The sequence below is a fragment of the Macrobrachium rosenbergii genome, chromosome 1 (assembly GCF_040412425.1).
Source record: "Macrobrachium rosenbergii isolate ZJJX-2024 chromosome 1, ASM4041242v1, whole genome shotgun sequence".
Taxonomy (NCBI): domain Eukaryota; kingdom Metazoa; phylum Arthropoda; class Malacostraca; order Decapoda; family Palaemonidae; genus Macrobrachium; species Macrobrachium rosenbergii.
In genome coordinates this window covers 6,907,126-6,933,221 of record NC_089741.1, presented here as the reverse complement: position 1 = coordinate 6,933,221, position 26,096 = coordinate 6,907,126, and the positions used below count along the sequence as shown (strand labels likewise).

Genomic DNA, 26,096 nt, shown 5'->3' with positions numbered 1-26,096 from the left:
CCAAGCGTCTCTTGAATTGAGGTCGTGGCGTGGGTTTATGGCAAGGTCGATAGCACGGGCGGCCCGCTCGGCGATGGGCAGGGAGCAAGCTTCGAGGAGGAACTTTTTTGTGGTGCTGTATGTGAGGGTGTGTGTTTCGGGTACTCGCGAGATGAGTTTTCTGTACACGTCCTCCGGAAGGGTGTTGAGCACTGTGTCGGCCTGTAGGATTTCGTCCGTCAGGTCCGCGATTCTGAAGTGGCTCTCCACCCTGCGCAGCCACATCGATGGGTTCCCCTGCTTAAACGGCGGCAGCTTTACGGTGAGGGCGGCCCGCGATTGTGTTGCCCGGCCGTCGTGTGTTCGGGGCGCTGGTGTGGAGTTGCGGGAGGGCCTCGATGCGGGGGCGGGCGCGGGTGTGATGGGAGGTAGGTAAACCTCTGAGTCCGCGGGGTCCGCGTTTAACTGCATGAAGGAGGGGATATCCGCGTCCATGCTCGCTCCTTTGACCCCCTTACTGGGGTGGGGTACTCGCGTCAGTACGCACTTTCGCGGCGCCGTGTGGTTCCGCTAGTGACGCTGGTGGGGAATGCCGACGAGAGTCAGCACGCTCAAACGCTGGTTACAGCGCCGTGTTTAGGCCGCTAAGAGCGTTTTGGAGAAATCCTGGAGCCAAGACTAAGTCGCCGTGTGAGTCCGCTAATGGCTCCGGGATACTCCGGGGGTCACCACTGTAAGGTGTCAAAGAAACGAGCAGGTAAAAGTTACTGCTACTTTATTACAGATCCAGGCAGCTTATATTGCGGCCGACTGACGCCGGGCCGCGAGAGACAATGGAATTGACTGTGACCTGAGGTCGAAACAATAAACAATAATATGCAGTGAACGAGTACAAATTACAATACAAAACATACAGAGCTACAATATGGATACAGTCTTGATGCCTGTGAATGAAGAAACCTGTGATACACAATGTGTGACATTTGTATAAATACGCATAAAGTAAAAATGATTAAAATGCGTGACCTGGCACGTTTTAGGCGTGACTAATTGAGCTTGAAGAAAATGGGAAGTCACCAAAGAAAACAAGCTCAGCGGAGACTTAATGGCGCCGCCGAAACACTATCCTGGCGCCGATGTGGTGACTTTACAGTATCACTGTTGTTATTTCATAAATAAAAGCCAAATCAATTGATGACTCACTCTATTTTCGCCACTTTGTTTTGTATTCTTGTGTGTCTGGTTTCCTTAGTATCAGAACTTATGATTAATTACCAACGTGGCCCTCAACTTAATGACCTGCAAGTTCCTGATATTTTATTTAATTAACTGATAGTAATATTTCAGCAAATGATTTCTTTGTACTGTATATAGTTTTGAATTTTACGGTGTTCTGGTGCAGTATTGATATGGCTGCAGATTCCATCCTCTCTAATATTTGTAAGTGTAATACTGATAACCGCCTGCATCTTGCCGTTTTGGCTGTTTAGCTACTGTTGGCAAAGAGGCAAGTGGTCTACGTCTGACTGACAGTCATGGTGCTTGTAGTGCTGATGGCGTACTCTTGCTGTATTATCTCCGACATATCTTTAATACTTACTTAAAATTGCCTTTGTGTTACTAATGCATATTTTGTAAAGAAAAATGGATATAATGCTGGGTAAATGGAGATATCTCTATTTTGTGATCTAGTAACAAATTAAACAAGCAAAGGAATCTTGAACTCTTTTAGCCAAAATTTCTACTCTAACAGCCATTAAATGGAGCCCAAAAAGAGACTGTAACCTCAATTTGGAGGAACGAATTGGGATGGTCACACTGTTACTGGCCATAGTGACAGTAGCCTACCATTTAGGGCAGTACAGAGGTGAGGTTGATGTTACTCTGGTGTCATCTTCATGAATGTCTTTCTTTGGTGATTCCACTGAAATATAATGCTCGTGTCACACATTGGCGATTCGAGACTGCGACCATCGTAATTGGCTTATTACGACGCGGTTACACTCTACAAACGACCAGATCAGCATCAATCGGCATGATTTGTAACCTCATCGCCGAGTTTGGCGACATCCGCCAAGTGATGGCGTATGCGCAAGGCTGCACAGCACCTATGCGGTCGAGCCACAACGACTGTCAAAAGTCGCTATGTCATGCAGCATGACGCAACTGTTGTAATTTCATCACAACTGACAAGACGGCGTCAACATGGGATTGTCAGACGTAACTAGCAGTGTCGACATGCGCCATCCAGTAGTCTGACTGAATCACTTGCTTCGCAGGCAAAAAAGGGAGCATCCCAGGATCTCCATCCTCACTCGTCTTTCATCATCCCTGACCTCTACACGTGACCTGCGCTGCTTAGCATTCACCAGGCCCCAGAATGTCGTGAAGGTGAAGAAGATTGCTCCGTATGACACCTCATAGGCCGTCTCTCCAGGCACCTCTTCTGCACCATGTACTTCTGCTGAGGAAGACCCCAAGTGCAAGTCTTCGGGGAGGACCCCCTGTCCATGGAAGTCAGTGATTCAGAAGTCGACGATAGAAGTGGAGGGCAGCAAGTAGCATAGTTGGAAGAAAATGGCATTTTCTTATCCAATGACACTGAGAGAATGTTGGGAGAATGGCTGTAGGAGCACCCCTTCCTGTATGACAGGGACCTTATGGACTTCAAAACATGGCAGAGAAGGCCAAGTCCCTCAACCTGCTATAGAGGGATCAGAAATTTGTTTTTATTTAGCATTTCCCAACGTTTTGAGAGAGAGAGAGAGAGAGAGAGAGAGAGAGAGAGAGAGAGAGAGAGAGAGAGAGAGAGAGAGAGAGAGAGAGAGAGAGAGAGAGAGAGAGAGAGAGAGAGTAATTGTCATTGTGAGTGGTTCGGTTGTTGGAGTTGGTTTTACGGCTGTCTCTCTGTCTGTCGGTCTGTCGGGAGTTTTTCGGTTTTTGGGGAAGTCTTGGGCAGTTGAGGTCCAACCTTGAAAGTGAACGGGAGTTCGTCTGTTTTTTGGGACCACATTAATGGTTCATGTGTCTCTTCTTTTTTTTGTTGGTTCGTTGTTGGTGGAGGGTCGGTTTAAGTTTTTTTGTTTCGTGGGTGTGTGCTGTGATTGGCGACCGTGGACCTTATCCATCTCCAGCAACCGAAGATCAGGGTGAGTGTTGCGTGTTGTGTTGTTTGTGGGTGTGAATACCGCCACACTGCCATTGACTGCAGCTCGGCTCAACATGTGGCTAAAGTCCGATAGAACGAGGTATGGGCGGTTGACAAAGACAGAGCGGCTAGGCAGCAGTGAGGGACCTCATGGACAGGGAGAAGTGGATCCTGACAACACTCAGCTGCTTCAGGAAACACATTGTCCATCGGAAGAAGCCAAAGACCCTTGGATTGAAAGAGGTAATTGTTCTGGCCTGTATTGGTTTCATATGTTGTTTGTTCCTGATTATTAAATATCTCGATACAAAGGTTTTCATGTTTCATATATGCTGTTCCCAAAATTATTAATACATTTCATTTTTCTTTCTCTACAGTCCGCTGCTGCTGTCCTTCCTGATGCCTCTTGACGCACAGGTTGTTGCCGGTGAGATGACGAAGGAAGTATCTTCCCCACCATCAAGGAAAGGAGGCCTACAAAGAAGTTTGATGAACAGGAGGGTGATGAGTGCATCCTTGATAAGGTTAATATTTTATTATTTTCAATCCTGAAACATATAGCAAACATATTGATGAACTTTTGATTGATGTTTGAGTTTCATAACATTAACTATATAGAAATTTTTTATTGCCCAGTTTTCCTGTTCTTCATTTCTGCAACGAAATATATTACTTTTGTGTATTTATTAACAATATTTCTTTTTACTTTTTTAGGTGATTGAAAACGCTGAGGCAGCCAAGAAGGCACTGTTGGAGCACCTTCAGCCAACTTCCAGAAAGGTCCAGTGAAATCTCTTCCTGAAGAAGATGGCAAAGGATTTCTTTAAGGTTGACCCGTTCTCCTACTCCTACATGGAAGTGGAGCTGGTCTGCTTTGCTGAGAGGATGAAGAAGGCGACAGCAGAAGGGAAAGGGAAATTCAAAGTGAGTTTTGAACTGTTCTCACACGGGAGATGTCCGTTTTTGGAAATGGAACAAGACTCGCAGTCACCCGCATCTTTCCCACCTCAGCCGCCTGTTGCTTCAACATCCTCCACACCTCAGCCTCCTGTTGCTTCAACATCCTTTGCACCTCACAATCCTGTTGCTTCAACATCCTTCGCACCTCATCAGCCTCCTGTTGCGTCAACATCCTTTGCGCCGCAACCCGAACAACATTACTGCCTGATGCCACAGCAAGCAGCTCAACTTCAACGGCTGTCTTCTTGGGCAGGCAGTATTCCTGGGGGTGGGTTGTCTATACCCTTAGCCATGACACCACCGTTGCCTCCGACACTGCCCAATATCAGCCAAGGCCCCAGTGACAATTTCTTGGAGAACATATTTCCCTCTAGTGAAAGTCCCAAAAAAACCATTCTTATGATGCTGGCTCACTCTAGTACTCCTTAACCTAACCTAGTGTATTGTGGTGCCTTTTTTTTTTTTTTTTTTTATTCTTGTTGCACCTTTTGTCTGTGATTCGTACTAAAGTGTATTTTGGTTCCATTTTTTGTTCTTTGTATTATTGTTAACAATAATAAATTGTATATATGTATATTTTTATAGTATAATACATTGTGGAAAATGTTTACATTGTGTATGTACTAAACTTTCTTAAAAGCAATAAGCAATTTCTATAACAGCATTTTACTTGGAATGTTGAACACAGTAATTTTTGGGCAACAACTTTAACTACAAACCATTCTCCAATATTTTCAAGGTTATTGAACTGGAGATGAATGAAGGTTGACATTTTCATAAGTTCAGTTAAAGAAAAAATACTTAAAACTTGTAAAAAATAATGTGCAAATCAATAATATTAAACTGGATATGAATGAGGACATGATATATTTGCATAAGTTTAGATAAAGAGAAAATGAAGCTTTTAAGAAAATGCAAATCAAAATTAGCAGTACTTTTGAAGTATTTTCAGAATAGCTGGCAAGATTATATACCTCGATTCAAGGGCGAGCCACTAAGTCAAAAGAAGATTTTAGCTGCAAGACTTATTGCCACAATTTGGTAATCCTAAATTATTTTATATATGTAAGGTTCAGATTTTTGCAATCTTAAGTTACTAGGATAGGTTATGCCAGGCCTTGCCGATGTTGACTAGGTTTTCAGCCTAGGCTAACCTTTCTCGACAGAGATAGTAGAATATATTCATGTCTACTGAAGGGATTACAACTTCCCCCACTAACACTATTGTGTACGCCAGTGACTTACGCGTCTCCATATAGAGTTAAAATATGACACAGAATACAACATAAAATAAAATATATTTTCTAATATAAATATTTCTGAATTTTAACTATTACGTAGTTTTTAAACATGATTTCATTTTATACAAATAAGTCAGTGAGTTGATTGCAATCAAACACAATTTATTAGAATTTTCTGAGGTGTATAGGTGGAAAGGCGTTTTCTATTTTGAGTGAAATATATATTGCATTCAAGATTTTCAGTATTCTTGATATACTTTGAGAATTTCACAAATAGATAAATATGACACTGTGTACAACTTAAAAGACAATATATTTGGTAATATATATATATATATATTTTTTATTTTCAATTTTATTTATGAAAGTTACAAAAATTTTCAACATGACTTTAAGTATGAAAAGGCATTTTCTACTGTCTTCTTAAATCATTGATTCCTGCCAATGAATGGAGCCCGCAGGGGAGTTTACATAATCATAAAAGTGGTCACGTTGAAACTTGAACCTTGCCAGTCACGAATGCTGTCTGCCGTGGGAGAGTCACGCTTGATAAAGTTTCTCCAGACCTCCAGCTGCCAGGCAGGCCCTCACGTGTCACCGAGTCCTCTTCATCTCCCTCACTCCTGGCATGAAGATTTCTTGTCATGATTAAGTTGTACAACACACGAGCGGCCAACACCACAGACTTGACACGATCATGATGAGGTTTTATGGGGATGTGAAACACACTGAATCTGTGGGATACAAATTGAAAACCTTAGATATTAGAAAGAGATGGTATATAAAAGGTATTTCATATTAAGTACGTATTTCTTAATGAAAGAAGAAATTGTGGCACACAAAAGGAATTTCATATTAAAGACCAGATAAAGATGATAATATTTGTGAATAATATCTACCTGCTTGCTAGGATCCCAAAGGCATTCTCCACTGTACGTCTTGCCCTCCTTAGTCAGTAATTGTAGATGAGTCTAGGTATTGTCAGACTTCGTGCAGGGTATGGTTTCATCATATACTTCATAAGAGCGAAGGCGTCATCTCTAACGATGAAATAGTCGACCGGGAGTTTATCTTCAGTTTCGTTTGGCAATCTTTGAGGGGCAGGCAGGTTGGATTCATGTCAATCAAGCATTTTGCAAAGCTGTGTCTTGGCAAAGACACCACCATCAGACTCGGACCCTATGGCACCTACATCCATGTATAGGAACTTTTAATCAGCGTCATCAACTCCTAGTAGAATTATGGAGTAGAACTTCTTATAATTAAAATAACGAGTTCCTCCAAAGACTGGGTTCTGAATGCGATGTGTTTCCCGTCTATTGCTCCAAGAGTGTGTGGGAAATTCCATCGTTGCGCAAACCCATGGGCTACCTCCTTCCATTACTCTCGGGTGCTGGGTTCCTGCATGACCTCATCTCCGTAGGCAGCCACAGTGGCCCTACAAATCTCGGGCACAATACCGCTGATCGTGTTGGGAGCTCCTCGGAATTGGTAGGACAGGCTCTTGTATGACTCTCAAGTTGCAAGGAAACGTAGGGTAATTGCATGACCCATTCCACAATTTCATTGAACAGCTCCTCTGTAATCCTGGCAAAATTCTGGTACAGTTCTGGAGTTTCAGTTGCCTCATCAAGTTCTCATAATAACCTTTCTTCTCTCTTCTTTGTAAGTAAGGCCAGATCCAGCACCTTCTTGGTTTTATTTTCTTCTTGCGTTTTCGTTCCTGCAGGCACTTAACTATTCTTAACTGCAACAAGGCATCGTGGTAATCCAAAATACATTCTACTAATTCTGGATCATGTAGGTTCTCGGGTATGAGGCTCAACAAATCCGTGCCGTCCACCTTCTTGCTCTGTCTGCAACTGCAACAAGAATAGTGAGTGCAGAGTTCACCTGGCATTTATGTATGGCGGCATCCATGTGCAAGACACATGGTGCTGCCATTGCGTCTGTCGGCACGTGACGTAATAAGTCGGGCATAAATCGTCATGAATCATCATGACTTCATGGACATCGTGGTCCTGTCAAACCCGTTAAATGTGGGCATCGTCTGAATCATCGGTGACCGTCGCGTACTACTACGCACGTTTGTAATCTCATTTCAACGTGTGCATATGATGTCGTGTTGTCGTAATCAGCTGATTTTTCTTTTTTTTTTGTTTTGTTTTGAGGCTTGAGGCCCACAATTGATGCTGGTCGGATGCCAACCTCGTTGTAATGAGCAAATTGCGACGGTCGCGGTCTTGAATCGCCAATGTGTGATGCCGTCATAAGTTTCTAAGGATTATGTTCGATAACAATGAAAATTGGTCGTGGAGTTGTAGAAAGCACACTCCTTTTTTTTGTAAATTAGACATATCAGTGGCTCTGAATATTGCTGAGGTTTGTAAAGTTTTTCTAGAAATGCGTTAAATATCCCCAAAAGTTTCACAAAAAAGTAATTTTAGTTTCGTTTATTACAATATTAGTCCACCTTTTCATTATTCTACCTATTGGGCAGCCATCTTGGACGCCATTTTGAATTTAACCTTCCAATGGCCTAGAAAAATTTACACCTTGTCATAAGCTTTCTATTGATGTATTGTGTCAATGAAATTAAATAATTAAGATCCTACACCACGACAAAGTCCCCTACACTGTCAGCGTTATACACCTTTTGTTATACAAACAGCTCCTTTTGCTATATGGGAGTCGGTTTGCGAACGGTTAAGGAACGGTCTTTAGTCCCCCTTCGAAATACTGATTGTCAAGTTAATGAAACCAATCTGAGATAGAAGTTTTATGAAATTCACTATCCATATTCCATTTCACGTGGAAATTATGCATTAATTAGTTCTGAAACCATAAAAACGTTAATTTGGTATTGTTGAATTTAGCCCTTTGTGTAAATCTCTGTTTGAACTGGATCGACAAGTCTTTCGATACAAGAAAGCTCGAGCTCAGTCGAAATATGGATAACTGCGCCTTTAGTATGAAACCGTTTGTTTAAATTTATGTCAGGAAAGATTTATGTGTCATGAATGGTTTTTGTAATTTTTCCATAATTTATTTGCATGAATGCTCTCTTCATTTTACAGAAGCTGATGGACATAGATCCGAAATGAAGGTGTAAATATGAAATATAAATAAAATAGATGAAGAATGTGAAGGTATATCTTAGCTAAATCTACAGTTCCTCTTTTAATATATAGATCTCTTAAAATGTTCCCATAAAAATTCTTTACTTTTACTAATCTTTTAGACGATGAAGGTTGATACTGGTTTTTCCGTTAATTTTTCAAATTAATAAGAGTTGTTTCCGCATGACTAATGACACTGATGATAATTATTGTTGTCTTTATTTTTTCTTTAGTTATGATTACCGGGAACTTCAAGGGGGCCGCCCGAAGGAAATGAAACCCGATACGAACTCCACCATGGCTCGAAGGACCTTCTTCAGAAGTGACAAATCAACTGCTGCTCTCTTGGTCGAAAAGGTCGAGGCAGACGACGCCGGAATCTACCGCTGTAGGGCGGATTTTTCTCTTTCTCCTACCATCAACACAAGAATCAACTTGACAGTTATAGGTATGAGCTAGATCTTCACAATGCAAATCTATTTTAAGGTATCTTTAAATAGTTTTCAATAAGAGATGTATTTTGATCGCATGAACAACATTTCCGTTCACTCGTTTGCTGATTGCGGAAACAAATGTTTCATTTACAGCCGCTTATGGTGACCCTAATTAATGGAAACTTTACCGATATAGAGACGTTACCTCAATGTATGCAATTCACTGCATTCCCGATCGGAATGGAATTTCCGATTGGGGCCAAGCATTTTTGCCTCGGGACTTTGGGGCGCCAGATGTTTTTGGTGGTAAGGAAAAATATTAATAAACAAAGAGCTAGGATATGAAACAATATTTTACATTTTGAAAATTATTTTCAAGGAGATATAAAACAGTACCTTACCAGCATAAAAAGGCATTAGGTAATATCAAATAATATGCTTTAATATGTGCAGTTTTGAAGCTTTGATCCTCTCCGATTCTCATCATTTATGTGTGTCTTTTAGGTAGATTATTATTAGTTGAACTCTTCCATTTTCAGCATTTAATTCTTCAGCTGTTGGTTAGATCATTATAATTTGTTTCCTTTCACGGATTCCTCATCTCAGAAAAGCTCTTTGTTTCACAGAAGCTGAGTGAAATACTGATGGATATTTTGAGTAAGGTATCTTCCTAGAAAGGATATCAATATCAGGAAAAATGACCAGCCATGGTTTGATGATACATGAAGATCAGCTTACTATGACAAATAGACCAAATTCACTGTATGGAAGCGAAATCGTCCACATGAAAATCACACCATTTTTGTCTAGTCTCACCGTGCTGCACATTGAATTTACAATGTGGCTGACAGAAATAATAATAATTCCTTTAAGAGGAAACTTGGAGAAATTACTCAGCCCCATCTCTGGCGGACCAAATTGGCATCTTCTACTTTGGGTCAGGCTCGTCTCGTCTTTCCACCCTACCACTACTAACAGATGATGGTAGATTGGTTACTGGCCCTAAGGAAGAGGTTAAACTGTTTCATCGAGCATTTGAAGCTGGGGAATTCTTAATAATCATGATAGCTGGGACAGAGATCCTGATGTTTCTTCCCTTTGTTTTTTAAAAATGTTTATTGTGTGTTGTCTCCCAAGATTAGTAGATTCTATAGATTTTTATGTGGACTTAGCATCTTTACTGATAAACTCAAACTTTGTAATAGTGTCTGTTCCAAGGAGTGGCAAATCTGCAGACTGCAGTAACTACAGGCCAGATTTTATTCTTCATGTGCTCTCCAAGTTGCTTAAAAACTTATTTTTAAGCCACTAAACTAAAATGTGGAATCCAAAGGATTGTTAGCCAATAGTCAGTACGCATTTAGGAAGCAGTTAGGCAACTGCAGAGCTCTAAGATTTGACAAGCCATTCGCAAGGGAATTGATAAGGGATTTGAGTATAGTGATTGTCGATAAAATCTGCTGGGATTTTGCCGACAAAACCTTCTATCTAGTCAGGTTTAGAGATCAGCAGAGATAGCAAACGAGACGTAACGAGTTACGCGGTGGATAATGAGTGACGTGGAGGACTTTCGTGATGATTCTGATTCGAAATGATATTGCTGTTTCTTTTGTTACATGTCTTTCATTATTGAGGAATACACTCTACGTTGCGCTTTTAATTAGTTAGAGCAATGGAACCAAGAACTTTGCTTATAGAAGTGTAGTTAAAAACTTGAAAATTCTGAAGAGGAAGCTCTTTGGCAAAGCCAAGTTGAAGCTCTCCCCTCATTCATTCTTCTAGCACCAAGTAGATCAGACGGGCTTTTGCGCGTATCCTGTCTTTCCCAACTGGCCACTTGCTAGATTGACCACGAGACTTTAGGTAATTATAGCAACTGTAATCCAATTTAATCAATGAACATCTCAAATTTTGTGCTGAATTGAAACGTGCTGCGAAGTAGCACAGCATTGGTGAGCCCAATGGGCAAAATTCTAGGCTCGATTAGATAGCGATAGTAGTGAAATTGTAGTAGACTTAATGTAACTTTTTGTGCCTTGATTCAGCTGCCACGTGTTCCAGAAATTTGTCCTTTGTTCCTTGTTCAGTTCACTCTTGAATGTAAACCCAGCTATAGTTCGTATTAATGTAAAAGTGTTGTAAATCTGCATATATTTTTCATAGTAATGTAATTTTAAATAGCTTGTGTGTATTTTTTGTGTCATAGTTTATTTTTGTAATAAAATTTAGAAAATGTACTCGTGTTTTGTGTAGCCGCCATCTGTTTGTGCTGGTTTGGCCCCATTGTCCTTCAATTGTGTATCCTCACCCAGAACAACGGGCAAGAGTCAATATTAAAATTTGAGTTATCGTAGGGAGAATTCTCAACATTTGGTCCTTCAATGGCAGATACACAGGTAACAAGCCTGGAGGCACGTGGCTAGGCTACTATTCCAGGTAGCATTGATTGATGTGGAATTCTGGACACATACGTATGATTTTGTTGTCTTATACATTGGGGACAATGATCTAGCAGTGGACAAGCCCAAACCTGTCAAATGCTGGTGATCTGCAGTGATATTTTCAACATAACCACAGAAATTTGCAATGCCTGAGTGCTTAACTGTTAAAGTAGTCAGGATGACAGCTATGGCAACAGCCTTTATAACTCTCCATGGTCATTATGTCAAAGGGTCCAACCGAGAACTGTTACGGACTCAACCTGTAGAGACGTATCGGGATCGCATTAAAAAGATCGACCAAGATCATGACGAACTTACCAACATTTTTAAATCTGGTGTTAAGTTAGGGAATGTCTCTAATGATGGCATATGCAATGCACTCAGCGAGGCTGGAGCTGCTAAAGGCGCCCTTCAGGCGAGGGTCTCCAGCTTTCGCAAACTTATCAACCATCTCAGGGGAAATTAAGGGAGATTAAATTAACTGTCTTTAAAGGGGATATGAGCGAGTACACAACATTCAAACAGCTTTTCGATGTCTATGTGCACAACCGTTCAGAGCTAAATGCGATCACTAAGTTCACACTCCTACTTAGCATGCTAGAAGATGAGTCACTTAGATTGATAATATTGTTGAGCGTCACCGCGGAGAACTATGAGGTAGCAATCCGTTTGTTAGACAAATTGTGTGGTAACTCACAACAGACATTAGCTCTGTTATTTAATTGCCTCGGGGATTTGGCTACCCATACGTTTGAGCATGAAAACCTCAGAAAGTTCTGAATCAAGCTTGCTATTGTACTGGAGCAAATTGACAAACTTAGTCCTGTGTTAGGTGGGGAAGGGATAATACTTAACTTGGTGAACAAGAAAAATGTCACCGGGGGAGTCTATCCTCAAGTTGTCAACTTTTGCGTAAGTCAGATTATTCAGTAACTGAACTGTATGATGCTCTAGACTTCCACATTCGTACTTTGAGTGATGTTGCAATTATGATGCCATCTTCCAACTCCTCAAAGCCTAAGACCGAACAACCATCAGCTGCTGCTCACATCAAATCCTCCCCTTTTGCAATAAAGGGCATTCTGTGAATGATTGTCCCAATTTTTTCTGTGTAAATGACCGTAAGAGGGTCTTATTGCAAAACCAACAACGTTTCAGTTGCCTTATGAAAGGACATCATAGTCATGACTGCCATGGCAATCAAAACTGCAAAATTTGTGGAGACGTCACCGTACCCTCATTTGTTCAAATAACATAAAATCTAATCGAAATCTTAACGTAGCTTCAACTAGTAACATCATTCCTAGATCAAACCTTGTGTCTGAGGCCACCACTCAGACCCAAAAAAAAGCACAATGTAAATAACCAATGTAACAAATCAGATGAGAAGCCATCTGTTAACTCTAGACTATTGAATTCTCCTAGTAGCATGGACTTGCCACCTACTTTATTGCCTAGTGCTTCAGCTGCCATTCATGGTAATAATAATAAGGAATGTGTGATCCAAGTATTTTTCAACACCAGAAGTCAAAAAAAGGAGCTTTGTTTGTAGCCATTTGGCCACTGAATTGGAACTCCCCATCATCAAAAAGGTTGCATTGAATATTGCACCCTTTGCAACTGATGTGATGGAGGGGGAGTTTAACTTAGGAGCATGTCGGCTGAGAATAGGCCAATGAGTCTTGAGGTTACGGTTGTTAGTTCATGATAAAGTAAACATGTTCATTCACCATGTTGGGCTAATGAATGTAAGAGAGCATTTGCAGCAGAAAGGTTACACACTTGCTGATCAGGAGGTTGAAAGTGACACACTTGAAAACGTGCAGATTTTGATTAGTGCTGATTATTTCAATTATTTTGTGTATGAATTAGAAAATTGCGATGGCATCACCTTATTTGTAACACCTAATGGAATATCCCCCTACTGTAGACTGCCAGGATCGGCTAGACAGGGCATTGATACGTCTGTTGTAAGAACTTTACATGTGTGTAGAATTCAAGAGACTGAGCATGATGCTGATGAGTGGTGGAGATCAGACATGCTGGGCATTCACCTCAATGAGCAATTCACTGTTTCACACCATGCCACGAAGCAACGTGTTGTGAGGAGCGTTAAACAAACCTCATGAGGTTACCAGGTCAGTCTGCCATTCCATGATTGCGAGAGGCCAACTACCAACTATAAGCTTGCAATTGCTCACATGAAATCACTGGAAGCTTGTTTCAGTCATGATCCTGTGTACCATCTGCAGTGTTCCGATGTGATCCAAACATGCGTAGATACTGGGTTCATTCAAAAAGTGCCAAGACCAGTCATCGAGGGCTATTATATGCCTCACTTTGGGATAGTTAAGGAAAGCGCGACCACACCACTCCAAGTAGTGTTTAATGCTTCTTCAAAGCATAGTGGTGGGCAGTCACTTAACGAGTGCCTATATGCCAGCCCTAACTTAGTAGAAGTGTTATTTGATTTTGTTGTTAAAATTCAGGTCCAAGCCTTATGCTGTTACCGCTGATATTCCTTAGACGTTTCATTGCGTTATCTATACCCCAAGGATGCCAAATATGCTTGTTTTCTGTGGCCAGGAAATTCATCCAAATTACCACTTTTGAATTCAAAGCAGTCTTATTTGGCGTAACCTCGAGCCCCTACCACTCGCAACAGGTCTTACAAACTCATCTGCAGAGGGAGGGTAGGGATGAGCCCATAAAGCACTTTTACGTCGACAGTTTTATTAAGACATATGATTCAGTTGAGAAAACGATGCAAGATTCAGTTCAAGTCAAAGCAATTTTGGAACACACTCACTTGCCACTTAGGGGATGGGCTAGTTACAATTCGCAATTTGATTCTGAAGTTCATGTTGAAAAGCCAGTGGAAATTCCAATTCTTGGAATGGTTTGGAACCGTGAGTCTGACATTTTGTCACATAAACTGTTCAAGGGGAAGGGAGTGATAAATGATAAATGGGTACCCACCAAACGAAAGATCCAGTCTTTAGTTGTGTCCAACTTTCACCCTTTAGGCCTTGTATCCCCGATTTTTGTCAAAAGTAAAACCTTTTTGCAAGTTCTGTGGAACAAGAAAGTGGATTGGGACGATTTGCTAACCTTGAGAGAGCAACAGAAATGAGAGAAATCCCCGCTGATTTTATGGAGATTGATCAATTAAAGTTCAAAAGGGGAGTAGTTTCAGAGAATTCAGAATTACTTGTTTTTTTGTGATGCTTCAATGAAAGCTTATGGGGGAGTAGCTTATGCTAGAAACGTCAATGGGGAGACCAGTCTTTTAACAGCAAAACTTAGAACTGCCCCTCGAAAGAAACACGCTAACGATTCCATGATCAGAACTATTGGCTCTACTTGTCGGGGCCAGATTAGCCAAGTATCTCAGCCAGATCTTTAAATTTGGTAAAGTAATGATCTGGGGAAATAGTAAAGTAGCTATTTCATGGGTGGGTAGCAAAATTGAAAACAGGAATACATTCATAGCCAACAGGGCATGGGAAGCATCTTTTATTCTACAGGAGTGCATTTTTGACTTGCAGTAGGTTTTCACCATGCAGAATCCTGCGGATGTGCTATCATGCTGGACAGACATTAAGCAACTTCACAAGCAATCCTTGTGGGCAAGAGGCCCAGCCATGTTACATAACCCAGGTTCTGTGGCAGCAACTGATGACTCCCGAGATGATATATCTTCATCAATAGCAAAGTCTGCAATATGAGAGTTGCAGAAGGAACTTCAGCCAGCACATCCTGCTCCATTACTTCACTTTCAGAGAGTATATCCAACTACAGCTCTCTTTACAATATAATGAATCATTTGTGTAAATTTCTGAAAATTACAGATAATCCCTTAACCAAGCCAGTGTATGTAGAACAATGCCATCAATGGCCTACTTTGTGTAGATATTTGGAGAAAGGTGGAGAAAGCAGATGCTCAGAGCACCATTGTAGTAGCCTCCTCAACCCCAGCTACCAAGGGCTTATGTGACTCTGATGACACCATTTCAAAATGAAGGACTGACCATACAGGCTCATTCAACATCCAGGAGGGTCAAGCATACATCCTTCTAATTATGTGTCTCAGCACTGGTGCAGTCCACCTGGATCTGGTGACGAACCTCAGTGCTGACACTTTTGTTCTATGTCTTCGTAAATTTGCTGCCTGCCATGGCACCCTAGCTACCATCAACTCTGATAACCATGCTACCTTCAAATCTGCAGGCAACTTGTTAGCCGATCTCTGCAATGAGGACATGACTCAGTTGTATTTGAGAGAAAGGGATACAATGATATTTCCAGTCTCCATGTTCACCTTGGAAGGTTGGAATGTTTGAGAGACTGATGAGACATCTTATGGACTGTCTGCATTAAACCAGCTGAAAAATGATCGCAGGATACATTGCCCAGGATTCTTACAATGTAAGGAGCATGGATGGCCCACTCAACCAGCATTAAGATGTTCTGAATTAGAGGAATAATTGGAATTAAAGGCAACTCCAGTGGCATACAGCACTAAGAGGGAAGCTGATCATAACAGCACACTGCTGAACTATTACTCTTCATGGTTTAAACTGAAGAAAGCTGTAGTGTGGTACAGAAGATTTAAGTATTACTTAATAAAGAAACCTCATGTTGGCCCTATCACTGTGAATGGGGTTTGTGAAGCCGAGAAAGACAATCTTGTATGTTTAAAAGGCACTCCCAGTGAAACTATCACAGCTGAAGAAGTTGAATTCCATAAAGGCAGAGGAAGGTTTTCTGAGAGTGAGAGGAAGACTAATGCTAAGTTCACACATTCACGTATCAAGTCACGCATGTTCAGGCACAGCCGGAATTTGTGAAACTTGCGCATACGCAAGAAAATAAGCCCCGCCCAACTGGATACGTGTCACGGGACGATGTGCGTGATGCATGCGTATTATAGTGCGCCGCAAATGTATGCACTGCGTAAGGGTGACGTGACGCTGACCAACAAGCGGCGGCGCAGGCAGAAGTAGTGCGTGGCAGAGCACGTAACACCAACGTACGTATACCGTATGTGTTGCGTTCTGCGTAACTGAGTTACGCAAATGTCACGTTGGCCCCACGTACTGCGGGGGTTAAACCCCAGCTATATAAGGGCCGGCAGCTGCACATGTGAGGCTAGTCAATGCCGTAATACCACAGCGACAAGACATACTACCAACGTGCTGAAGCAACATGGACAACATAGCTGAAATGCGTCAACTTATAGCTACAGCAAGTAGGGATAGACCAGAAATGTTGCCACATGTCATTGAGTATGTGCACGTCATGTTATTACTGGAGCTTGCAATGATTGCTGCAAAGCACATAGAGCAGAAAAAAAGGCGGCCGAGGAGGGTGTGGGCGTGGCCGTACCTGCAGAAAAGGATGGAGCAAGGTCATTATGACGTGTTCTGCACAATATGATCATAAGAAGAAATGCACGAAGACAAGAAGGAGATCAGGAGCACCCTGTCACACATGCTGTCATCCCTGGTAGCTGGAGGAGTGACCCGTCCTTAGGAGCAGCCCTTCCAACCGTGACCGGCAACACTGCAACGAGGGATGCAAAGGAACATCGTAACATGCTGAAGGAATACTCTCCTGCATACCTGATTGTTGTAATTACTTAAATGTCTGTTCCTGCATATATTTTGGACTTATTTAAAATTCAATAATGTATCAATTCAGGATTATTTTGCCCTGTGCATTTGTGTACTTCTGTTTGTTTTAGTTGATTTAATAAAAAATATTGCTCAAATCCATGATATATTACTCTCATCAATACTTGGTAATTGGGAAGAGGATAGAGCGGGACATGACTTTGCAAATGTATGTTTAATCAATATGAAACAAACATACATATAAATAAAAGAAAGATGTAGTTATTTTGCCCTTTTTAATAATTTCTTAACATGGAATCTATTCTGATATGATAATTCTATCATTTTTGAAAGTACATTGTTTCTGTTCTGTTCCTGTATTTATTTTGGACTTATTTAAAAATCAATAATGTATCAATTCAGGATTATTTTGCCCTGTGCATTTGTGTACTTCTGTTTATTTTAGTTGATTTAATAAAAGATATTGCTCAAATCCATGATATATTACTCTCATCAATACTTGGTAATTGGGAAGAAGATAGAGCCGGACATGACCTGAAAGCGTGCCGCCTGTCCCTTTTATCCCAGGTCAAAGCGTTGCCACATCTCCGCGGTTGCGGGGGATGCGGCAGCGTTGCCGCGTCTACTCCCACGCCATTCTGACAGCCACGCAGTGCCCTGGAGCAGCGTGGGTACCCAGGTAAGGGCGTGGCAGCTGCGCGGTCAACCCGCGGGTGGCGCCACGCTGTACGGGTCGGGCCACGCTACCTGACAGCTGACCTGGCCACCCACGCAGGGTTTTGAGCAGGTCGAAAGGTTCTTGCCCCCCAGCGCACGGCCAGGTGGTCCGTAACGGTCGCGCCGCATGCTGCTGCATTTACACAGTACTTACGGTACATTTACGTTGTATTTGCGTTGTGTTTATGTACTTTCTGGCTCCGCCCCATTCGTGGCCGTGCGTGGGCATGCGTGCCTTGATACGTGAATGTGTGAACTTAGCATAACTTACTCTCAGAGACTGAAGAAGATGCAGGCACCCAGTGATTCTCCCCAATGCACACACTGTTTCAAGATTAATTGTACAATGCTATCACCAAGCCATTGGACATTCTGGAGTGGAGCTTGTGTTAGCTGAGACCAGGAGGAAATTCTGGATTTTGAAGGGAAGAAAATTGGTGAAGAGTGTTGTCCACCATTGTTTCACTTGCAAAAGAATGTTCGGAAAAGCCGAAATCCAATACATGGCTAGCCTACCCACATCCCGTGTCACACCCTTTGAGCCTCCATTCAGCCGAGTAGCAGTGGATTATTTTTGGACCATTCATGGTCAAGAAGGGACATTCAGAGGTGAAGAGGTATGGTTGTGTGCTCACCTGTTTCATCACATGTGCCATACACCCTGTAGCACTGTCCATGGACACAGATAGTTTTATTCATGCCTTGGAAAGATTCACTGCCAGGAGAGGGCAACCCAGTGAGATCTGGTCTGATAAATGCACCAACTTAATTGAAGCACAGCAGGAACTGAAGAGAGCAGTCCAGCGGTGGAATCAAGATCAAATTCATGCCCACATGCTAAAGAAAGAAATTGACTAGAAGTTTAATTCCCCAGCTGCCTCGCATATGGGTGGAGTATGGGAGAGACAGATAAGGACCATCAGACTTGTACTTGCTGGCTTCATCACACAGCAGATATCGGATGATGAGGCCCTATTAACACTGCTGATGGTGGTGGAGGGAATCATAAATAACCAACCCATCACAAAGTTGCCAAATGATCCAAGAGATGCTAGGTCCTGATGCCGAACCACATATTGATGCTGCGATCAGGGCCCTCTTTACCACTTGGGCAGTTTGTGGAGCAAGATCAGTACAAAAGACGCTGGAAACAAGTCCAGTACCTTGCTGATGTTTTCTGCCACTGGTGGCTCATGGAATATCTGCCTAACCCTAACCTCCAAAAGCGCTGTAAGTGGATGGAACCTCAAAGAAGCTTAGAGGTTGACGGCCTAGTACTTGTCAACCAGGACTCTACCCTTCACAGTCAGTAGCACTTGGGGTTGGTGGTGGGTACTCATAAGGGCACAGATAGCCTAGTGCGCTCTGTTGATGTAAAAACAGAAACTGATACCTATGAAAGGCCAGCGACCAGGATTTGCTTGTTAGAAGGTGCTGTAAATGATTCTTTTACTGCTTAATCTTAGTTGACCTTAATGATGAACTTAAATATAAAATTCTTTGTGCTCTTTGATACCATGGTTTTTTGTGTGTAATGTTTACAATTATATTTAACGTTTCTTGTCTAGTTTGAGGTGTTTCATGTTTGTTTCTGAATGCACTGTGCTATGGTGTACATTGGGGCCGGGATGTAACACTCATGTTAGAATTATCGTTTTTGTTAACTGTATTAAGGGAATGCTAGTGGGAACTATCATTCATCAGGCAACCTTTTGGTGCCCCAAAAAAAAGGAGAGCTTGGCATCTTGTTATATCCCCGTCCAGCACCATGTTTTTTGGGTTCAACTCAGATGTGATAATTTAGATGTGCAATCAATGGAAGTTATCCCTTAGGAAGTGCCAAGAATTCAAAACCATCGAGGTTACTATGCCTACATCCAATTTCTACTTATGATTATTAAGAATAAACCTTGGATGTACCAAGAAGACACATTTTTGACCTTGGCATCCCAACTGATATTTTAAACCCATGAGCATAATTCCTCTTACACTTCTGGCCTCTTGGAAGAATTATACAACTATACCCTGGAGAGGATGATGTTGTTCGATCTGCGAAAGTCCTGTCTGAAGGTGAAGAATGTCTAGTGCCGATCGAACAAATTATCATGTTGAAAGCAAATGACAGACATGCAGACCATAACTGTGATACCATCCCAAGTGAAGTGTACAATGATACCGAACTCGTAAGTGTTGAAAGTGGTAATGACAGTAATGTGCATGATAGTGAAAGTATGACAGTGAATATTGACTATCATGAAATAACTGATAATGATTCAGAGACAGGGCGAAGATAGTAGCAAAAAACAGGATACAGTGAATGTAGACAGAACTCAAGGTAGACCCAAAAGAAAAGCAGATCTAATCCAACAAGAGGAAATGGGACATTGGCTCCATGAGGGCAAACTGTAGTGTTGTATCAGAACATTTATTCCTTGAGGAGGAACAATATGGGACTATGGGAAAGTCCAGGGACCCTTATAGTTAGGATAAGATGTTTATTCTCTGTGCTACCGAAAGAGAGAGGAGCACCATTATGCAATTTGTTCACATTCTCATTGTTTCTATGCACTGTGTTGTCATTGTAAGGCATGCAATAGTGTCCAGTACCACGTTTGTGCTGCAAGCCAACTTCGATTGTGAGGCCTCCAGTTGCAGTTGGGGCACAATTCAGACCCGAGCGTTGTCTCCTCTTAGATGTCATGCTTAACATAATTGTCTTCCCTAGCTGTCAGATTCCTCTGGAAGGAAGGCTGTCCACAAAATCTGCAGGGATTTTGCTGACAAAATCCTCTATCTAGTCAGGTTTAGAGATCAGTAGAAATAGCAAATGAGACCTAATGAGTTATGTGGTGGCTAATGGTGATGTGGAAGACTTTCATGATGATTCTGATTTGAAATGATGTTGCTGTTTCTTTTGTTACATGTTTTTTATTATTGAGGAATACACTATACATTGCACTTTTGATTAGTTAGAGCAATGGAACCAAGAAGTTTGCTTACAGTAACATAGTCAAAAACTTGAAATTTCTGAAGAGGACGCTCTTTGACGAAGCCAAGTTGAAGGGCTCCCCTCATTCCTTCTTCTAGCACCAAGTAGATCAGAAGGGCTTTTGTGTGTGTCCTGTCTTTCACAACTGGCCACTTGCTAGATTGACCACGAGACTTTAGGTAATTATAGCAATTGTAATCCAATTTAATCGATGCCCATCTCAACTTTTGTGTTGGACTGAAACGTGCTGCGAAGTAGCACAGCATTGGTGAGCCCGATGGGCAAAATTCTAGGCTTGATTAAATAACGATATCAGTGAAATTGTGGTAGACTTAAAGTAACTTTTTGTGCCTTGACTCAGCTGCCACGTGTTCCGAAAATTCATCCTTTGTTCTTTGTTCAGTTTGCTCTTGAATGTAAATCCAGCTACAGTTCGTATTAGCGTAAAAGTGTTGTAAATTTGCATATATTTTTCATAGTAACATAATTTTAAACAGCTTGTGTATGTTTTTTGTGTCATAGTTTATTTTTGTAATAAAATTTAGAAAATGTACTCGTGTTTTGTGTAGCCGCCATCTGTTTGTGCTGGTTTGAAGCCATTGTCCTTCGATTGTGTATCCTCACCCAGAACAACGAGCGAGAGTTAATATTAATTGAGTCATCATAGGGAGAAATTGTCAACAGTGATTCAGATAGATTTTAGTGTTGCTTTCGATTTAGTAAATCATACGGGACTTATATTTAAAACTTCAAAATCTTAGATTGGGTGGATATGTTTTGGGATTACTGCAAGATTTCCTTTTTAATTTGTTGATCTCGTACTGATTTTCCACTCCATCCTCCCTTTCAGGTGGATGGGACTCTGCTGAATGAGTCTAAAGCTTTGACTATACCTGATGTAACTTTTGACTAACATTTTACTTTTGAAAAACATCTAATAAAAGTGTCAGCAAATGCCACATGGAAGTTAGGTATTATACGTAAGGCCTCATATATTTATAACAGTTAAATCAACACAACCTATTTTAGGTCATTTGGCTTTCCTCTACTAGAATATTGTTCTTTGGTGTGAATTTCTGCTTCTGCCAGAGATTTACCCCTTATATACAGAGTGGTTCGTGGTGGTAGGCCTCTGTTTCCTAACATTATCAGTGATAACTTGGACCATAGATGGATGGTCTGTTGATTGTCAATTTTTTGTAAGTTGTATTTTAACAACTGATCCCAGATCTTCTTTTCCTGCCAAGAGCGACCAGATTGGCTGAACAGTAGCAGCAATATGCAGAAAATGTGCCTCGCTGTCGAACTTCAGTTCCAGAGGACTTTTATTTATATTACTGTTGGACTGTGGAATGGCTTCCCTGAGGATGTTGTGCAATTAGAACTTCAGAGGTTTAAGCATAAATGCAATGCATTACTACCCTAAAGCAATACTCCTTGTACCTTTAATAGTTTATTAACATTTTTATCTATTTATTTATTTATTTTCTTAATTTATCTTTGTTTGCTGATCTGATCTCTTCCATCTGTATTTCCTATTATCTTCTGTAATTTCTTTCAAATGACACCATATACTTTTGAAGCTTATATACTGTGTGTATATATATATATATATATATATATATATATATATATATATATATATATATATATATATATATATATATATATATATATATATATATATATATATGACCTGATCTTCGATCATATAAGGGTTCTACCAGTACAATGAAATGCGTAAGATACAATTAACACGTGTATTTTCCTTAATAGTTACACAGGGCCCTGTTGCTAATATTACGCTAGTAATTATATTAAGGTTATAATCATCGGAAGGTACTCTGAAACAACACGCGCCGACCCCTGTCTTTGAAACGCGACTTGACCCGTCGACCACTCACTCCCTACTGACTCTTTGCTTTTCAAACTGAACTGGTTTGGGTCATAGACCTCAGCTGACTGGTCTCTCATAATCGAAATGGGCCAATAAGGGTCTTCGATGTATGGCACTCATTTGAATCACCCATGCCAAGCCGCCAACGATCGTATGGGTATTCGATGAATCAGCGGTATCTATCGATTCGTTACTCTCTGATCACACACACACGCACAAGGCGTCTAGTAGATTTTCTATATAGACCAGCTCACCACTCCCCCCCACAAGTTCTGCGTCCCGCAGAACTCATAACTATTTTTTTCTTTATTCATTTATATACATTTTTTTCTCTTTTTTTTCTACATTTGTGCACCATTATTTGAGTACCTTACCGACTAAAACGCAAATAATTAATAATTCATGCAGAATTGGAAAAGAAATCAAACTTAGCAAGCCAGGGTCAAATTGCATGGTTACAATTGGCAAATTAAAGTCTGTTCTGGATTCCACGCATCACATTGCAAACATGTTCATTAATGAAAAATGAATCACATATGAATCAATGAAATAACAAAAACTCTCATATCTCTCCACTTTAAGACATCTAATTTCTGATTAAACCGGAACACAAAACCTGTAATTCAAAAAATAATAAAACAAACATATCGCTATCAATCATCAAGATTAAAGAACTTGTACAACACAATAAATGAAACAGAAAGTACGATTGGTCTCAATTTATGCATGAAAAGTCATTATCACAAACTCAAAACAAAAGATTAAAAAGGAACATGGCATGTTGGTGCAAAGATACGTTTAGAATAATGTTCATACTTCAGAACATGACACCAATATTTGCGACCCTCGTCTGTATGCACGTCGGGTGCACCGTTAATGATCCCTAGACATGCTTGTATATCATCTTCACTCTCCTCTCCCAGGTAACCAGGCAGTCCCGGAAATGGGGTTACCGGTTTATTCAGATGCCACATCAGGACATCTTCTTTGACAGGATGCATGTGCGATAAGTGGTATTCGCCTTGGACACCGGTCCTAATATGCTTTATCACTGCAGTATCATTTTTTATTTCTTTCACGCGGTACGGACCTAAATAGGCGGCCTCAAGTTTGTGTTTCCTCGGTTGCAGTCTTTTCAAATAGATTCTGTCCCCTATTTGTATCTTAGACGTTCGTGTGCGGAATCGCTGATCATATTGCGTCTGATGCTTTTCATTGGCCCTCAACAGAAGTTTCTGCGTTATCTGAAAAATTCTTTGGGTTAGGTTACAGAACATCACCCGGTATTGTTCGACACTATATAAAGGTAAAGTTCTTGGGTCCATGATCACAGTATATGGCAATGAAGGGTCCTGTCCATACACTAAAAAATATGGGCTATCTTTTATGGAGCCGTTATACGCCGTATTAAGTGCAAATTCCGCCATTTGTAACATCTCTACCCACTGACTCGGACTGTCGGCTACTAAGTATTTCAAAATATTGGTCACCTCTCTATTGTGGGATTCAACTAACCCATTGGCTGAAGGCGGTAGGACGCGATCGTGAAATGTTCCACATTTAATAATTTTGTCAGCTCCTTGATCACTTCATTAACAAATTCACGCCCATTGTCACTGATTAGAGTACGAGGACAGCCGAATTTCGTTATGAATGAACACAAAGCTCTGGCAACCGATGTTGCGGTCTTATCCACCATTGCGTACGTGTGCGTATAACGCGTGAACGCATCCACCATCACACACACATATTTGAACTGGCCATCTCCAGGAGGGAAGGGTCCCACGACATCCATATGCACTCTGTTAAACTTAATTGGCTCTACTGGCCACATGCGAGCCTTTGGAATAGAGTGTCTGTGGTTTTTCATGCTATTACATATGTGGCACTGGCTGATGAATTTTGTAATGTCTGCTTTCATTCCTACCCAAAAAAAGGATTCTCGTGCCCTCCTTAGGGACCTTTCTATACCTATATGTCCCGCATAAGCACTTACATGTATCATGTGGATGGCTTTCTCTACCAAAGAGGGAGGAAGGACAACGCGAAATCGGATATCGCCTGGTCTCTTCTCATATTTACAAAACAAATATCCTCTTCAATGAAGAAGATATCTTTGGGCACCTTGAGGAAATCGGGAAACTTGTTACTCGCACCCCTCACAAAAGCTCTAACCTGTCCGATCCATGGCTCGGACTTCTGGCCTCTTTATCACCTCTCCAACACTCCAACCACACAAATCAATCACACACCTTTCTCACTCCTAGGGCATTCGCTCGCTGACCCCTAGTAAGGTCAGTCTCTCGTTTTCACAACTCGTACCCCTCTTTCTCTCGCCAGCTCCGGAGTTACCGAGTTATTCCCGTTTTCTACATCTGTTGCCTCTGACGCATTCAATTGTTTCTTCCGTCGTTGTTCCTCTCTCTTTGCTGCTCTGGTTGTAACTCCCATTATGGCACTCCTGGAAAGGGCATCCGCTACTTTATTTGTTTTTCCTGCTATATGTTCAATTCCCAAAATATCAAACTCTAACAGCCGTTCTATCCAACGAGCCTGTCGAGTGGTCAAATCCCCTTTCTTGAATAAATCTCTCAATGGGCGATGATCTGTGTTAATTTTGACTTTATGCCCCAGCAAAAAGTAGCGGTGCCTTTCCAGCATCCATAGAATAGCCAATGCCTCTCTATCGAAGGTACTGTAATTCTTCTCTGGGCCTTTTAATGCTCGTGATGCAAAACAAATCGGTTTTTCATTCCCTGCATCGTCAACTTGAGAAATCACTCCCCCGATAGCTATACTGCTTGCGTCGGTGGTTACTATAAATGGTCGATCGAACTTTGGATAAGCTAATAGTTCATTACTAGTGAGTGAAATCTTCAATTCTTGAAAAGCTATTTCTTCCTCCTGTCCCCAATGAAAATTTGACTGCTTTCTCAATGCATCTAGCGGTCTCGCTATTTTACCAAAATCTTTTATGAATTTACGATAGTAGCCTGCGAGCCCGAGGAAACTGGCTACTTCCTTTGCATTTCTCGGTCGGGGAAATTCTTTAATTGCTGCTACTTTATCGGCACAAGGCTTAAGGCCTTCAGATGTTACGATGTGTCCCAAAAATTCAACTTCTTGCTGAAAGAATTTACATTTGCTTAAATTAATTTTCATACCTTGTCGTTTTAAAGCTTCCAAGACTTCAATAATGTTCTTCTTGTGTTCTTCTACTGTAGCCCCTATTATGATTATGTCATTTAAATAAACAAATACACTATGTCCTAATAGCAAAGCTAATACGGACATCATAACACGTGAAAAATGAGCAGGAGCGTTCTTTACCCCAAACGGGAGGTAATTATATTCAAACAATTGATCATTAGCTATAAAGGCTGTCTTTTCCTTGCTACTCTCGTCTATAGGTATTTGATGATACCCTGACTTCAAATCTAAGGTGGTGAAGAATTTACTATCTCTGACCTTAATTAACAACTCTTCGATAGAGGGCAATGGAAATGCATTGTCTTTGGTAATACTATTCAACTTC

The 26,096-nt window shown here is 41.2% G+C and overlaps 1 protein-coding gene and 1 long non-coding RNA gene across 2 annotated transcripts in view; both read left to right on the top strand.

The window, feature by feature from the left end:
• LOC136851922 (uncharacterized) overlaps window positions 1-26,096 on the top strand; it is a 489,330-nt gene that overhangs the window by 111,371 nt on the left and 351,863 nt on the right. The window contains exon 3 of the mRNA XM_067126612.1: window positions 8,681-8,895. Within this exon, the coding sequence (XP_066982713.1) occupies window positions 8,681-8,895 (215 nt within the window). The remainder of the gene's footprint in view (window positions 1-8,680; window positions 8,896-26,096) is intronic.
• LOC136848883 (uncharacterized) lies at window positions 2,688-5,041 on the top strand. Its single transcript, XR_010856240.1, has 3 exons — window positions 2,688-3,370; window positions 3,505-3,651; window positions 3,842-5,041. It is a non-coding gene; the product is annotated as an uncharacterized lncRNA (long non-coding RNA).